Source organism: Trachypithecus francoisi, unplaced genomic scaffold (assembly GCF_009764315.1).
Source record: "Trachypithecus francoisi isolate TF-2019V2 unplaced genomic scaffold, Tfra_2.0 Lachesis_group11, whole genome shotgun sequence".
Lineage (NCBI taxonomy): Eukaryota > Metazoa > Chordata > Mammalia > Primates > Cercopithecidae > Trachypithecus > Trachypithecus francoisi.
The window spans coordinates 125,709,932-125,725,737 of record NW_022681456.1 but is presented as its reverse complement, the minus strand read 5'-3'; the positions used below and the strand labels follow the sequence as shown (position 1 = coordinate 125,725,737).

General features: G+C 52.2%; 1 protein-coding gene and 1 long non-coding RNA gene across 3 annotated transcripts in view; one reads left to right on the top strand and one right to left on the bottom strand.

Annotated features, from left to right (window-relative positions):
• CD9 (CD9 molecule) overlaps positions 1-15,806 on the top strand; it is a 40,956-nt gene that overhangs the window by 19,076 nt on the left and 6,074 nt on the right. The window contains exons 2-3 of the mRNA XM_033223121.1: positions 6,555-6,663; positions 15,261-15,358. Of these exons, the coding sequence (XP_033079012.1) occupies positions 6,555-6,663; positions 15,261-15,358 (207 nt within the window). The remainder of the gene's footprint in view (positions 1-6,554; positions 6,664-15,260; positions 15,359-15,806) is intronic.
• Positions 1,448-15,758, bottom strand: LOC117090654. Of its 2 annotated transcripts, none has more exons than XR_004440082.1 (3): positions 10,374-10,556; positions 5,151-5,343; positions 1,448-2,252 (listed from the first exon to the last, which is right to left on the bottom strand). It is a non-coding gene; the product is annotated as an uncharacterized LOC117090654 (long non-coding RNA). The 2 variants fall into 2 exon arrangements; XR_004440081.1 differs by lacking the exon at positions 10,374-10,556 and adding an exon at positions 15,639-15,758 and having other exon boundaries at positions 1,449-2,252.

Genomic DNA, 15,806 nt, shown 5'->3' with positions numbered 1-15,806 from the left:
ATTGTGCTTTCAGTGGTGAGTGGGTGTGGCAAGGGATGACCAGGACAGTGTTTGACTGGACTCCTTTGAGGGATAGGGGTGCTGGCAGAGTTGCAGATAAAGACTGAGGACAGCAATGCATGGGTTGTTTGTTGTTGTTGTTGTTGTTTTTGGAGACGGAGTCTCGCTCTGTCACCCAGCCCGGAGTGCAGTGGCTCGATCTCGGCTCACTGCAACCTCTGGCTCCCAGGTTCAAGTGATTCTCCTGCCTCAGCCTCCCAAGTAGCTGGAATTACAGGCACACGCTGTCACACCCAGCTAATTTTTGTATTTTTAGTAGAGATGGGGTTTCACCATGTTGGCCAGGCTGGTCTCGAACTCCTGACCTCAAGTAATCTGCCCGCCTTGGCCTCCCAAAATGCTGGGATTACAGGCATGAGCCACCGCACCCAGCCTGCATGGGCTTTTTATAAACTTGGTTTTCAAAAGTCTGTATAAGGATTTGCCCATAAGTCACACTGGGACATGTTTCACCAACAGAAAAAGAAATCATTGTCATTCCCCAAATATTCCCCAACCAACCTTCATGGGTCTTCCTTAGTATCTTCTCTGGGTAAATAATTGTTCTTTGTGGTTTCTTTTATTTTTATTTTATTTTATTTTTGAGACAGAGTCTCACTCTGTCACCCAGGCTGGAGTACAGTGGCGTGATCTCAGCTCATTGCAAGCTCTGCCTCCCGGGTTCACGCCATTCTCCTGCCTCAGTCTCCCAAGTAGCTGGGACTACAGGCACCCGCCACCACGCCCAGCTAATTTTTTGTATTTTTATTAGAGACGGGGTTTCACCGTGTTAGCCAAGATGGTCTCGATCTCCTGACCTCAGGCGATCCACCCACCTCGGCCTCCCAAAGTGTTGGGATTACAGGCGTGAGCCACCGTGCCCGGCCTCTTTGTGGTTTCTGACTCTTATGAGACATTAGAAGATGGATCTGGATAAAAGGCCTGGTGGGAAAGGAATCTGGTCCAAATGAAGAGGATGCAGGAGAGGAGATCTGGGTGGGTTTCAGATAATTTTTCACTGAAGTAGTCATTCATTCATGGAGTAATTATTTACTAATGACCATCTGTCCAAAGCATGTATGGGGCAGAGGAGATAAAAGTATGACTCAGAGGTCCCCCGGACCTCAGGGAGCTTGTGCTCTGCTGAGACAGGAGGCAAGCCCCAGATAGAGGAAGGGCAGAGAGTGCGAGGCGCGGATGCTGGAGAGGACAGGACGGAGGGGACACTGGCCTGCTCACATGCTTGGCTTGCTCGGGGATTGCATTTGCTGTTTGCTTGGAGGAATGGGGGAAAATGGGTGGGGAAGCAGCAGGCTTGGCTTAGGTGACCACGACAGCATTCCAGCAGGAGGGACTTGTACTAGCAGAGGCACAATGCATGAGGCTTAACTCAGGAAACTTGGAGAGGTTCGTCTAAGGAGCAGACAAGAAGGAGGCAGGGTTCAGTGGTGTCAGCTGCTGCGGGATCCCAAAACATGAGGATTCAGCAAAAGTCTTAAGACTTGCAGCCCCTTTTGGGTTGGGAGCGAGGCGGTGACGAGCCAGTGAGAACTTGGAGGTAGTTAAGCCGCCCCCTCAGGGGTGAAAGGAAAGCAGAGAGCACCCTGAAGGAGCTGCGAGGTTGAAGAAAAAGAGGGTTCTATTTTTGGTTTTGTTCTGTTTGGATTTTTAGGTTAGGGAGACCTGCCTGTGTCTTCGCAAAGCTCAAAAAAGTGGCAGAGGCAGACCTGCACGGTCAGGAAAGAGGTTAATTAATGGAGCAGGTTCTTGAAGGAGACAGGAAGCTTTGAAAGAGAGAGGCCTCCGCTTCTTTATTGTTTTATACACTTTGCTTTAGGATAATTGTAGATGTACAGAGAAGTGGCAGAGACAGTATAGCCAATTCGCTCACCCTCCTCCCCAGTTTCCCCATCGTACTGTCTCATATTACCATGTTTCATTTGTCACAACTAGGAAACCACCGTTAGTGCATTCTGTTAACTGAGCTCCACACTTACTCGGATTTCACTCGTTTTTCATGTAACGTCCTGTTTCTATTCCAGGGTCCTATCCAGGACACCACAGGACAGTTGTCATGCCTCCTCAGTCTTCTCTGGGCTGTGACAGTTTCCGTCTTTCCTTGTTTTCCATGACCTTGATGGTTTGGAGAAGGACTGGGCAAGTATTTTGTAGACTGTGCTCAGTTGAGGTTTGGCTCATGTTTTTCTCCGGGCCTAGCACCAGTGAAGAAATGAAGAAATTTCCAGTAAAACAATGGGAAAAAGTGACCCTTTTCCTCTCGGCCCTCTCAAAGGGATGGAACCATGTTTTTGGCCAGATAGCAAAGGAGCTTTTCCCAGCAAAACCAGAATGTTTCCATTTGGCTTTTCTTGGAAACAAAAGAGGAAACCATGGGCAGGGCCGCGGGCTGGGGGTGGAAGCTCTGGGCTCTCTCCTGCATCCCCACCCGACCAGAGCAGGCTGCCATCCTCTCTCCACAGCCCTGGGAACAGGGCCCTGTCTCTCTGAGCATCCGCGTCAAACCTCCTCTGCTCCTGCGATGGTGGGCTGGAGTGGGGCAGCCATCGAGGAGATTGCGTGCTCAGCATGCCGCCATATGTCTGCTAATTAACCTGGGAGGAAGCCATCGACCCCTTGGCCTCCCGGACCCCTGTATTCTCATTTATGGAGTCCCTGAATAATTGACTTGGCGCCGTCTTTTAAGGGTTAAAGCTGTCTTTGTTTCTTGCCACTGGCCCCTCCCATTTAGTTTCTCCTGTTATTAAAGTAGCTGAAGCTGGGTGCAGTGGCTCACACCTGCAATCCCAGCGCTTTGGGAGGCTGAGGCAGGAGGATTGCTTGAGGCCAGGAATTTGAGACCAGCCTGAGAAACATAGTGAGACCCCTGGCTCTACAAAAAAAAATAGGTTTAAAATATTAGCCAGGATTAAGGGCATGCACCTGTAATCCCAGCTACTCAGGAGGCTGAGGTGGGAGGATGGCTTGAGCCCAGGAGTCCAACACTACAGTGAGCTATGATTGCACCACTGCACTCCAGCCTGGGTGACACAGCAAGACCCTGTCTCAAAAACTAAAGCAGCTGGGGTGAAAGCCAGATGGGGGGAGGGGAGCCCCTCTATGCCACACCAGAAAGTGAGTTCTCCTGGAAAGTACTTTAGAGTGCCTTAGCGCTGCCTGACAACCGTGAAAGCCATTATTGGGTGGCACTGATTATACAAGTTTTGTGACCCTGCGACCCCAAGCCATTGTGACTCAGCCAACTGGAGCAATTTCTCCAACAGTGTTATAGAAAATGGGGCAGCTAATGGTTCACATAGCATCCCCTCCGGCCAGTTAACTCAGTCATTCTATCAAAAAAGGCAGCAGGGTTCACTCCTGATTTTTGTGAGCCAAGTGCTCCCAGTCATGCCCCTGGCCCTCCCTTTTCTCTGGGTTACTTGAACCTTTCTCCTCTCTTATTGTGAGTTGTTAAGCCTATGAGACCGAGACCTATGACAGCTTTTCCCATTTTTCCAGAGCCAGCTGCTCTTCCTTCCTGGTTGTAGTGAAATGTTGTAGCTTTGACAACCAAGCAGCGTGATGTAAGGTTTAAGGTGGGGTCCGAATGCAGGGGACTCCTGACTCCCGGCTTGGCCTGGCCCTTGGCCAAGATAAGACCTGAGAGCTTCCTTTTCCCTCCTGGTTCCAGTTCTCCAGCCCAGCATCCTTCTTACCACCTGTGCACAGAGACCAGATCAATGACTCAACTTAATGTATTGACTCAGGGTCCTTGACATTGGGGCTTTCTATACGATGGAAGGGGCCTTACCCCTGGAGCTTCCACTGGCGTACCCTGTCATCATCCGAGCATGGAACATTCCCAGAGAGACGCAGCTCCTGCCCGTGAGCGGCTGCTGTGCAGAGCGTAGCTTTACCTCATCTTACAGCTTAGTTCCTTGGCAGGCCTGGGATTGTTTTCATTCTTTTCTGCAACTCACTTAGGAGTTTTCCCAGCAGATAAGGGGTGGGGTCATAACTTCACTCATTGGGGAAGGTAAGGTGACTTGGAGATAATTGCTTCATAAGCACAAGCTTAGAGCAAGAAGGACAGTAATGAGCACTGTCTCACTATCTCCCTGTGCCGCAAGAGCATCACAAGACCAGGGTGAGAGGGGAGGACCAGGATGAGAAACAGGTTGTGGCTAAACGTGGACCAAAATTGAGCTCCGTGGACCAAAATCGAGCTCCGGCCTACAGTTTTCAGGTTAACACTTTCATGTCCAGAAGGTGGCCAGCAGCCTCAGTCTTCCATTCCCAGGGGTCTGACTGGGCCTCCATGGGGTTGGGGTGGAAGGAGGGAAGGTATCACCTTTGTACTTTTTTTTTTTTTTTTGAGACAGAGTCTCGCTCTGTGGCCCGGGCTGGAGTGCAGTGGCCGGATCTCAGCTCACTGCAAGCTCCACCTCCCGGGCTCACGCCGTTCTCCTGCCTCAGCCTCCCGAGTAGCTGGGACTACAGGCGCCCGCCACCTCGCCCGGCTAGTTTTTTGTATTTTTTAGTAGAGACGGGGTTTCACCATGTTAGCCAGGATGGTCTCGATCTCCTGACCTCGTGATCCGCCCGCCTCGGCCTCTCAAAGTGCTGGGATTACAGGCTTGAGCCACCGCGTCCGGCCCACCTTTGTACTTTTAACGCTCAGGGACTCGGGGACCCAGACCAGGACTTGCCACCTACAGAGTCAAGACCCACTCAGTGTGTGTTTGTGTAGTCCCTTGTGTACGTAGATTCAAGCCACAGAACTCTTCTAGCCCAGAATCTCCCAGCAGGGCCCGCCTAAGCTGACTGCAGTGCTCCTGGTGGTCGGGGAACCCACAGTCTGAATGCGAGTACCCTGTTTGGTCCAGGACAGTGGAGACTCACGCTTCTCCCCAACCAAGCAGTGATCTGCTTGCTGCTTTTGGATTAGGCCAGGAGACCCTCCCTCACTGGCCTTTTATTAAGAAGGAAAACCGGACCCGTGTTTGAACTCAGAGCTCTCAAGTTCATGTTAACACTAAAGTTCCTGTGCCTGTGTGAGTTTTTATCCTCTGCCTTGTCCAGCTGCGGGGCACGTGGTGTTGTACAGTCCTTACCAGTGTTTGGAGCTGCCTGCCATAAGGTGGGGCTGAGAGGCTGAGAAGATGCTGAGCCACAGTCCACAGGCTGGGGAGTGCAGGGCTGGTGGGGCTTCGCGCTGGTAAAGTGAGGTTGTTCTCCCGGAGCCCATTTGGTACCTTCCTCTTCAGATGCACTTCTGATATTAACTCCTTTATTTTTTAGCCATACCTAAAAGGCAGGGAAGGGCCGCATCTTACAATCCCTGCTTTACAGATGGGAACACTGAAGCAATAGAATATGAAGCCAGACTCTGCAGCCCCTCGTGGCGGAAGCACACCTGCCTGGCAGGAGCAAATCTGCTTAGGTTCCTGGGGGGTAGGTGAGGTTGTGACTGCTGCAGGCGGAGGTCTGGGTGGCCCTTCCCAGTATTTCCACCTCCTCTGTCCACCCAACATGCCCGCACTCACTGCCATATCGTGAGGGAAAGGAGAGGAGAAAAGAAGGAGGGAAAGAGAGGCCTGTCCACACCATAGGCTATCACCAGCTCCTATAGCTGAGAACCAAGGTCCCTGATGAGCGGGCTCTGGCATAAGAGTGCCTCTGTTGAGGAGAGTGGGCCAGCAAAACCTGAGCCCACCCACTCCTGCTTCCAGCCGGCTACCACACTGGAGGCCTGTGAGTCACTCCCCCGGCAAGCCCTGGTACGGGCGACGACGAGGGAGCTCAGCTGGCGCTGAGTGGACTTGGCAGGAGGCCTCCTGCCCAGCATCTAGTTCAGCAGTGCCAGCGAGGGGAGGCCCTGACATGTCATTTACTGAGCAGCAGGTCTACAGGGACATTGCAGCTGCCCTCCCTGGTGCATGTGTGTCTGTAACTGCGTAACCATCACCCAGGTCAACCGTTCGAATGCGACACCCCCAGCCACGTGGCACCTCCCTGAGCGTGATTTCCTCCTCCACCTAAGCATCACTGCTCGCCTGACGACAGTGCTTTTCCTTTATCATTTATAGCCACACGTAAGCATCTCGCTCTGTGTGCATCCCTAAACAGCACAGCGATTTTTAACTACATGGAATCGTATTGCGTGTGTTCCTGTGGCTCTGGCTTCTTTGGTTTAACATTGTGAGATGCACTCACAGTATTGTGTGTAGCTGGAGTTACTCGTTTTCACTGCTGTATAGTGTTCTGTTGCCTATAAAATACCCCTGCGGCCAATGGGCAGCAGGTAGGTCACTGTTTATTCCTCTCTTGCTGGTATTTTTAGTACCTGAATTAATCAAACATACCCCGTCAAATGGCATCTGCAGCTACCAGGCGTATATGAGGGGCAGAGACCAAGAGTGGTCACAAAGTCCTTTGCAAGTCTCACCCTTCAGCGCGCGGGGACTGCGTTGTTGCCGGCAGCCAGAATTAATGCTGACGTCTTGTATGTCTTGCAGCTTGCTGGGATTGCTGTCCTTGCCATTGGACTATGGCTCCGATTCGACTCGCAGACCAAGAGCATCTTCGAGCAAGAAACTAATAATAATAATTCCAGCTTCTACACAGGTGAGGGACGGGGAAGGCTTGGTGAATTCAGACAGCAATTCTGCGTGAATTCAGACTCTGGCTCCAACAGAGTTCCTCCAACTTTGGAGGCCCCAGTTGACCCAGGGACTTGGGCTTGGGAAAGACTTTTGCTCTGGTCACACTGGCCAGTCATGTCCCTTTCAAGTTGTGCAGTTTTTGTGTGTGTCATTGTGCCTGTGAATTTGCATTTAACTGATGCGGGCATGTTGATGGTTCTCTGATGTGATGTTGCGTCTGCCAAAGTTGCACCCATTCTTTTTTTCTTTTCTTTTCTTTTTTTTTGAGATAGAATCTTGCTCTGTCACCCAGGCTGGAGTGCAGTGGCATGATCTCGGCTCACTGCAGCCTCTGCATCCCAGGTTCCAGCGATTCTCCTGCCTCAGCCTCCTGGGTAGCTGGGATTACAGGCGCATGCCACCACACCTGGCTAATTTTGTATTTTTATTTGTATTTTTAGTAGAGACAGGGTTTCACCATGTTGGTCAGGCTGATCTCGAACTCCTGACCTCGTGATCCACCCACCTTGGCCTCCCAAAGTGCTGGGATTACAGGCGTGCACCACCACTCCCGGCCAGTTGAACCCATTCTTGAGGGTTTACAAACCTCTGTTCTCAGCCGGGCGCGGTGGCTCACGCCTGTAATCCCAGCACTTTGGGAGGCCGAGGCGGGCGGATCACAAGGTCAGGAGATCGAGACCATGGTAAAACCCCGTCTCTACTAAAAAATACAAAAAATTAGCTGGACGCGGTGGTGGGCGCCTGTAGTCCCAGCTACTCAGGAGGCTGAGGCAGGAGAATGGCGTGAACCCGGGAGGCGGAGCTTGCAGTGAGCCGAGATCGCGCCACTGCACTCCAGCCTGGGAGACAGAGCGAGACTCCGCCTCAAAAAAAAAAAGAAAAAAAAAAAACCTCCGTTCTCATCTCTGATGCTCTCTCCTAATTATGTCTTCTTATCAATCACTGCATAATTTCCTTAATTCAAAAAGCTTTGTCCTGGGGATCTGCAGTGCTGGAAGAAGATATAGATGGCCTTTCTCTTCACTGTTCATATAGGGACTCTGAGACTCAGAAAAACATCAGCCTCCTGGAAAACACAGCAACAACAGGAGAGCCTAGAATGGACTCTGCCCAGCCCTTTGAACCCCCTGGTACTGGGGTAAAGCTGTGGTGTTGAGTTTTATTTGTTTTTGAAACGACTTTTGTTTTGGGAGAAAGGCTTCCAGTTTAAACCTGCCTGGGATCCTCTGAACATGAACAGACTTGGCAGGGTTTTTTTTTCTACACTCAGGCAGCCTTGCTAGCACCATTCTGTCCCTCTCGTTGCTGTATCACCACGTCAAAGCTCCCTTCAGAGGAGGGGGATCCTGGTGCTTGCCAAGTGCAGTTGCTTGCGTCTGCATGAATTCAGACTCTGTGGCTGTATTCTGCCTGGCTTGGAGGTAGGAAACTTTTCATTTGTGAGAAACAAAGGAAACCTCCTATTTTTAGGATGACACTGACATGTTGTCAGGCTCAAAGTGTAAGTTTGGTCACTTCCTTCCCACCCACCAAAAAAGTTATTTTTACAAAGGAAGGAGAAAACAGTTATCTCCCAGTCCCTCAGGGAGAAGCAAGGCTGGCCAGCCATGTAGACCTTCCCTTTCCCACCTCTTGAACCGGGTAGGGAGAGTCTTTAAAAACAGTTCATTGGTTGCGTAATATTTGAGCCCCGTGGATAGTTTTGCTGGGTTTACTGCCTTGTATTGTTAGCTGGGGTTTTTTGGGGTGTGTCTCTCTATTGTCGGAAAGAAAGTGAGAGAAAGCACAACGTATGTTTAAAAAGAAACTACACACACACACAGAGTTTTAGGGAAAAGGTTTCTATAGCGTCCTGACTTGTTTTAGCAACAGAACATTTTTTGCGAGTCTGCGACAGGCTTAGAATGCTGTCCTGCAGGGCGGGAGGGAGGAGCCGGGCGCAGGTGCTGGGGAAGACTCTCCATGCTCCACACCATGTTCCAGAAGAGAGCTCTGCGTTGGGGGAGCAGGTCTGCCGGCAGGAGCAGGCACAGTCAGGCCCGCTTTCCTAAGCAAAAGCCCTGTGGCTGGCGCCTGTGTCTCCAAAGAGAGACTCAGCCCTCCCTTGTCCTGGCTGCTTCTAACAAACCACTTTTTCTTTTCTGTTACCCAAAGCCTCTATGGCTGATTCTTTATATTTTCAGATGTGGGAGGTAAGAATCTCATGGGTAAGAGGATGGAACTGGGAGGAAGACACTCACATTGTTGAGCCCCCTCCTTTGTGTGTCATTCATTGTCTTGTGCGTATTATATAATTTAATCCCCTTCACTCCGAGAGGACTGTGGAATGATTCTCATCTCACAAGTGCAGGAACCGAGGCCCAGAGAGCGTAAATAAGTTGTCTAAGCTTATATTCCCTCAAGAGGCAGGGCCAGGCTTTGAACCCAGGCCTAAAAGAGCTGCTTCTCGGGCTGTCCTTGCCAGGTTGTGGGGTCTCCCTCTGTCGGAATGGAAAAGGTCTGTCCTGGCTGAATGTGCCCCATTGGCAGGGATGGGGTGGGGCTGTCTTGGCCCTTTTACTTCACCCAAGTTGCAGTCGGGGAGGGAAACCCCTGTGTGGGTGGCCCAGCCAGCAGCCGGCAGGTGGGAAGGCGGCGGGGCGGCAGGAGAGTGGTGAGCACCGTTAGAGGAGCTGGGGCTCGCCTCTGGGAACCTCACAGGATTCAGATCCTGCAGGTCATTGCAGGGCCTCTCTGGTGGCCGGTGGTCCTACCTGAAGTGACCAGGAGGGTGATTTGAAGGCACAACCAAAGAGACACAGATCCCCTAGTTGGGGTCTAAGGGCCACTGTCCATTTAGCTGTGCCAGAGAAATACAGATCCTTTGCAGTTCCACCCCCTCCTGGGAAAAGAGCAGAGCTTCGAAGACTTCGTTCTGCTTGCAGAAGCGCAGGCCGGTGGGGGGGATGATGCACGTGATGTTAGAACAGCAGCACTGACTGGGCACGGTGGCTCACCCTTGACCTCAGGTGATCCGCCCGCCTCAGCCTCTAGCACTTTGGAGGCCGAGGCAGGCAGATCACCCGAGGTCAGGAGTTCAAGACCAGCCTGGCCAACGTGGCAAAACCCCATCGCTACTAAAAATACAAAAATTAGCTGTGCGTGGTAGCATGCGCCTATAATCCCAGCTACTCGGGAGGCTGAGGCACAAGAATCTCTTGAACCCGGGAGGCAGAGGTTCCAGTCAGCTGAGATCACACCACTACACTCCAGCCTGGGCGACAGAGCAAGACTCCATCTCAAAAAAAAAAAAAAACAAAAGAACAGCAACACAGCACTCTGAGCACTGCTTAGGTCTGGGCTGTGCCTTGAACTTCACTGAACATTTTAGGAAATAATAATTGTCGTCCTTGGGCAAACGGCCAAGGAGGCGTCGCTCTGTGTCCCCTTCCCCACGAGACTGTGAGACCAACCTTCTGTGCTGGCCCGGAGTCCTTCTCCTAGCAGATGAGCTTGGAGTGCCAGCCACACCCTGGCTGCTTTTCCAGGGGAGAGTCATGGGGTGACCACCCTTTGCACTGGGCCGTCAGCTGTCTGCAGAGCAACCCACAGGCCAGCCTGACCGTGCAGCTGACTTTTCAGGAAACGCGAACAGTCCAGGGATGGTTTTTCTCCAGTGGGGCCACTGCTTACCAAGTAGAGGAAAAGGATATCACCAGGCAGAAAAGCAAGTGACAGTCTTCCCAACATTCAGACAGTCCGTGGTGAGTCCAGAACGGCTGACGGCCTTATATGGGCCTTCTCTCCAATCCAGGCCTGGAGATTCAGCCCGTCAGCGAGATCCCTAATCCCAGGCTGCAAGCGTGTTGGGGAAACTTCGTTTTCTTGGTCCTAGGCCAGCAGCCTTTCCCAACTCCCTGGTGTCCCTCCAGAGCCATGGCTGCTGAATGAGGGCTTCTAGGAGGGCTCCAGCCAGAGGCTGCAAATGCTCCCCACTTCCTCAGCCAGCCCCCTATCCATCACGAGGTGCCTGGTGATTTTCAGGACACGCGACACTTGGCCTCAGTGAGCTGGCGTCCCCATCCTGGCTTGTGACCTGGGGCAGTTCATTTTGTTGCTCTGGGCTTCATTTTTCTCCCTCCTGAAACCAGCACGGCTTACACAAACACTCCCTTACACAAACACTCCCCTCTGAGGCAAAGAAGTACAGTGTGTGGCAAATGGAATTCCATTGTGGCGCTTATTCCTGTGAACTCGGGAGGGCAGGGAACAAAGACGGAACCAGTGGGGGCAGAGGTGGGGCTCCTTTGAACACCTGATGGAGTTATTTGGATATAATAAACTTTTATTGCAGGCCAGAGGCCCTACCGGATTTTGTTCTCCTTCACACAAATGGGCATGGTGAATGCTGTTTGCAAGACAGAGCTGGTGCAGGGACAGGAGCCTGCTGTGTCCTCTCCCTGGCCTAAGCTGAGAGCCCTGATGAACAGTGAAAAACACTGTTCCATTTCTTGTGTAAAGGACACCCTGGCTTATGCTACTGCTGCTACACCAGCCTTTTTTTTTTTTTTCCCCCTAGGCCTGTCATGTCAGCCTGAAAAAAGCAGAATAAACAACCCTTGAGCAAATTCATACCGTAATCCTAGAGAAGGCTCTGTGATGGATAAGTTTTTCCATGAGTCAGACAGCAAGCTAACATTCACTTGTTTTATAAGGAGGAACACTTTGTCATTGTCATCAGCAGCCCTGGCTCACAAGCTTGGGGTGTAAGCGATGGGTAGCCTTTCAAAGGGAAGCACTGAACAGCCCTTGTAAAAAAGCAGCCCAAGCCCTGCAGTGGTTCCGTGACTTCCATGGGGCCTGCTTCCAGATGAGCTGCCCTAGAGCTTGCTGGCTGCTGCTGAGTCCCCAAACACAGCTGCCAGGGGATCGCTTCCCTTTTCCCCTGACTGGAGAGGGCTAAAGCTAGGCACTGGAGATCTGTGGCCATCCACGCAAGATTTAAAGCCCACAAAACCCTTGATCTTAAAATCTTCCTCTGCTGAGCCCTAGCATGAATATTTAATATTAACCACAAGCCCCATTAGGAGAATGGTCTCTTTCTTTGCATGGGAAATACTTTTCCCTTTAGTAGCTCACTTGCAGCTAATCCAACTCCCTTGGCCTCTGCCAGGACCGCCAGGTTCATGCACTGGGATCTGGACTTAGAGAAAACATGTCTGCCTGTTGGTTCCCACTCCACGGTATTTCATGTGCTTGTAAATCCTTTTGATCTCTTAATACCTCCTGTTTATTCAGCCCCTGCTATGGAGCTCAAAGGAGTGACCTCATCCTTCCTTGACTTGCCCCCATGAGATGGGGAGAAACTGGGGCCTTTTCACTGTCCCCATGTGACAGAACCAAAGGAGGCTGCCCTCTGACCGGTGCCCCATGTGTGGGGCTGCACGGCCTCCCCAGGCCCAGCTTGTGGCCTCACAGTGTTTGACTGCCCAGGAAGATGCGACCTGACTTGAGGACAAGCTACATTTGTCCCCGTGCCCAGTCTGGGCCAGGCATGCACAAGAACAATACGCATATTCTTGCACCGTGGGGTTTGCCAGTAACCAGTAACCCCACGTGACTTGACCTCACGACGGCTGTGGGGGAGAAGGGGGAGGAACAAACGCTCTCTGTGTGCATTCTGCTCTGTGCTGCCCGTGAGCCTCAGCTGTGGGCAGACTACGTGGTTTGTTGCCTGCAAAGCCTCAGCCCTGCTCAGATGCAGATGTGGGACAGTGAAGTCAGTGTGTCACCTGCCGAGGGTTCTCATCGAGTGTCCTGCTGTGCATCGTGGGGAAACATCACAGACTTTCTCTCGCGCGTGCGTTTTTAGCCCCTACTTCAAGGATATCTCTGGTCCCAATGACAGGACCGTAGGGAGACAGCAGCAGGTTAAAATTCACCACGGTGGTTATTAATGATTGTTACATTGTTACTCATGTTATAATTAACAACAGCTAGCGTTTGTTGTGCACATGTGGATTATATCACTTAATCCTCACGGCAATCCTGGAAGTGGGCATTATTGCTACTCCTGTTTTACAGATTAAAAAACTATTGTGGCCGGGCGCGGTGGCTCAAGCCTGTAATCCCAGCACTTTGGGAGGCCAAGACGGGTGGATCACGAGGTCAGGAGATCGAGACCATCCTGGCGAACACGGTGAAACCCCGTCTCTCCTAAAAAATACAAAAAACTAGCCAGGCGAGGTGGCGGGCGCCTGTAGTCCCAGCTACTCGGGAGGCGGAGCCAGGAGAATGGCGTGAACCCAGGAGGCGGAGCTTGCAGTGAGCTGAGATCCGGCCACTGCACTCCAGCTCGGGCGACAGAGCCAGACTCCGTCTCAAAAAAATAAATAAATAAATAAATAAATAAACTATTGCACAGAGAGGTGAAGTGGCTTCGCCAGAGTCACAGAGCTGGTGCTCTCGACATGTGACAGTAGCCTCTCCCAAGGCTAAACAGAACATGCCTGCAAGACAGGGAGGCACGGAGACTTCTCTGCTGGTTTTCCCAGGGGGCCCATGTAGGGCTGGGGTGCTGATTAAGGGAGTAGTCCCTGCAGGACAGCTGTGGCTTCTCAAGAATAGAACTGTGGGGTGGCCCCTCTGGGCATTCGTTCCTTTGCTGGGCTGTGGAACAAATGGGGCCAGTGCTGCTCCACTGTGTTTCTGTCCCAGGGATTTGCATTGTTCTGGGTTTGGGCAAAAGTTATAGAAGTCACTGCCCTTCTCTCACCTCCTTCCCATCAGCCACTCAAATCAAGGGCTTAGTGATGGTGTCACTCATCCTCTCCTTAGCAAGCCTCTTCACCCTTAACCTGGAATAACTGAGTTGCGACTGTTAAGATCTTGTTAGCATGCTATAGAGATCTTTTGAAATTTCCAGCAACATACCTCTTTAATTTTACTTGTAAGGAAATTGAGGCCCAGAGAGGGAAAATGTCTTACCCCAAGTCACACAGCAATCAGCATCAGTGTTAGGGCCAAAAGAAGGGTCTTCTGACACCCCGATCCGTGTCCTTTGCACTAGAGTCAGATATTGGACCTTTGCCAAGAGGTGCCTTGGGGGCGTTCCTAACTGTGTGCCTCACCACCACCCAGCAACAGGGCAGGGAGGCCCGCCTTCTGGGAACAGGCAGAGTTCGTTCCCCCTACCCCTGGGTAGGGGGGTGCCTAGATGTGCACGGCCCCTTCCTGCTGGAAATCTGCTCTGACAGCATCCTCTGTAAGGCAGGGTCCCAGAAGGTAGCCACAGTGTGGAGGGTGTATGCTAGTGTGGAGGGTGTATGCTATGTGGAAGGTGAGTGCTGGTGTGGAGGGTGTGTGCTGGTGTGGAGGGTGTATGCTATGTGGAGGGTGTATGCTATGTGGAGGGTGTATGCTAGTGTGGAGGGTGTATGCTGTGTGGAGGGTGTATGCTGTGTGGAGGGTGTATGCTAGTGTGGAGGGTGTATGCTGTGTGGAGGGTGTATGCTGTGTGGAGGGTGTGTGCTGTGTGGAGGGTGTGTGCTGTGTGGAGGGTGTGTGCTAGTGTGGAGGGTGTACGCTAGTGTGGAGGGTGTACGCTAGTGTGGAGGGTGTACGCTAGTGTGGAGGGTGTGTGCTGTGTGGAGGGTGTGTGCTATGTGGAGGGTGTGTGCTATGTGGAGGGTGTGTGCTATGTGGAGGGTGTGTGCTATGTGGAGGGTGTGTGCTGGTGTGGAGGGTGTGTGCTGGTGTGGAGGGTGTGTGCTGGTGTGGAGGGTGTGTGCTGGTGTGGAGGGTGTGTGCTATGTGGAGGGTGTGTGCTGGTGTGGAGGGTGTGTGCTGGTGTGGAGGGTGTGTGCTATGTGGAGGGTGTGTGCTATGTGGAGGGTGTGTGCTATGTGGAGGGTGTGTGCTGGTGTGGAGGGTGTGTGGAGGTGTGTGCTGGTGTGGAGGGTGTGTGCTGGTGTGGAGGGTGTGTGCTGTGTGGAGGGTGTATGCTAGTGTGGAGGGTGTGTGCTATGTGGAGGGTGTGTGCTATGTGGAGGGTGTGTGCTAGTGTGGAGGGTGTGTGCTAGTGTGGAGGGTGTGTGCTATGTGGAGGGTGTGTGCTAGTGTGGAGGGTGTGTGCTAGTGTGGAGGGTGTATGCTATGTGGAGGGTGTATGCTAGTGTGGAGGGTGTATGCTAGTGTGGAGGGTGTATGCTAGCTAGCTTGAGTGGACTCATCTTGCTGGAAAGAGCTGAGAGAGCAGCTTCATTCCCAATGTGGGGATTCCCATGGATAGTCTCTGTCCTGGATTGAGGGCTAATGGGCACCTTCCAGAAGGGCTGAGGGTAAGGTAGGTGCATAGGCTTGATGAAGTAGAGTCATGGAAGAGAGGCTGGTGGGAAGGAGACCTAGGGGCAGAGGTGGAAGAGGAGGCTGTAGTTTAAGGAAAGGGAACTTCTTCCCCGAGAGGAGGGGAATAAGGAGTTGAGGAGGCAGGAGTTAGGCAGAGGGAAACAAATTGCCACAGATGCCTGAGCCTCTGAACTGATGTCTGCACACGTGTGCGCTTCCTCTGTCCTCCCGTAGGAGTCTATATTCTGATCGGAGCCGGTGCCCTCATGATGCTGGTGGGCTTCCTGGGCTGCTGTGGGGCTGTGCAGGAGTCCCAGTGCATGCTGGGACTGGTGAGTCTCCCCTCAGCATCCCCGCGGCCACCCTGACTCCCACCGCCAAAACCTCAGCGGGCCCAGACCCAGACCCACAGAACAGATGGAGGGGGATGGGGTCAAGAAGGTACCCGAAGGGCACGAGCTGTCCTCAGCCTGGGCCCCTCCCCAGTGTGAGGCATAGCCCCTCTTCCTTTCTGGAGCCTGTCTTATCGCTTCCCCTAGGCAACTAAAAGGACTTTGTTTCCCCCTTTTCTCAAGGACCACGTTTGCTTTTTTTCCCTGAATCCACAGGTACCTTTGTCTTCTCCTTCTTGTTTCAAAATCTGTTTTGATCTTTTCCAAACTCCATGGAGTGGATTCACTCCCTTTACTCCCCCAAATCTCTGTGTCTTCTGTGAGCAATGGTAGTTTCCTGCTCACTGACTCTTAACTAACGCCTTGTAAATGCTAGTTCTGGGCTCGG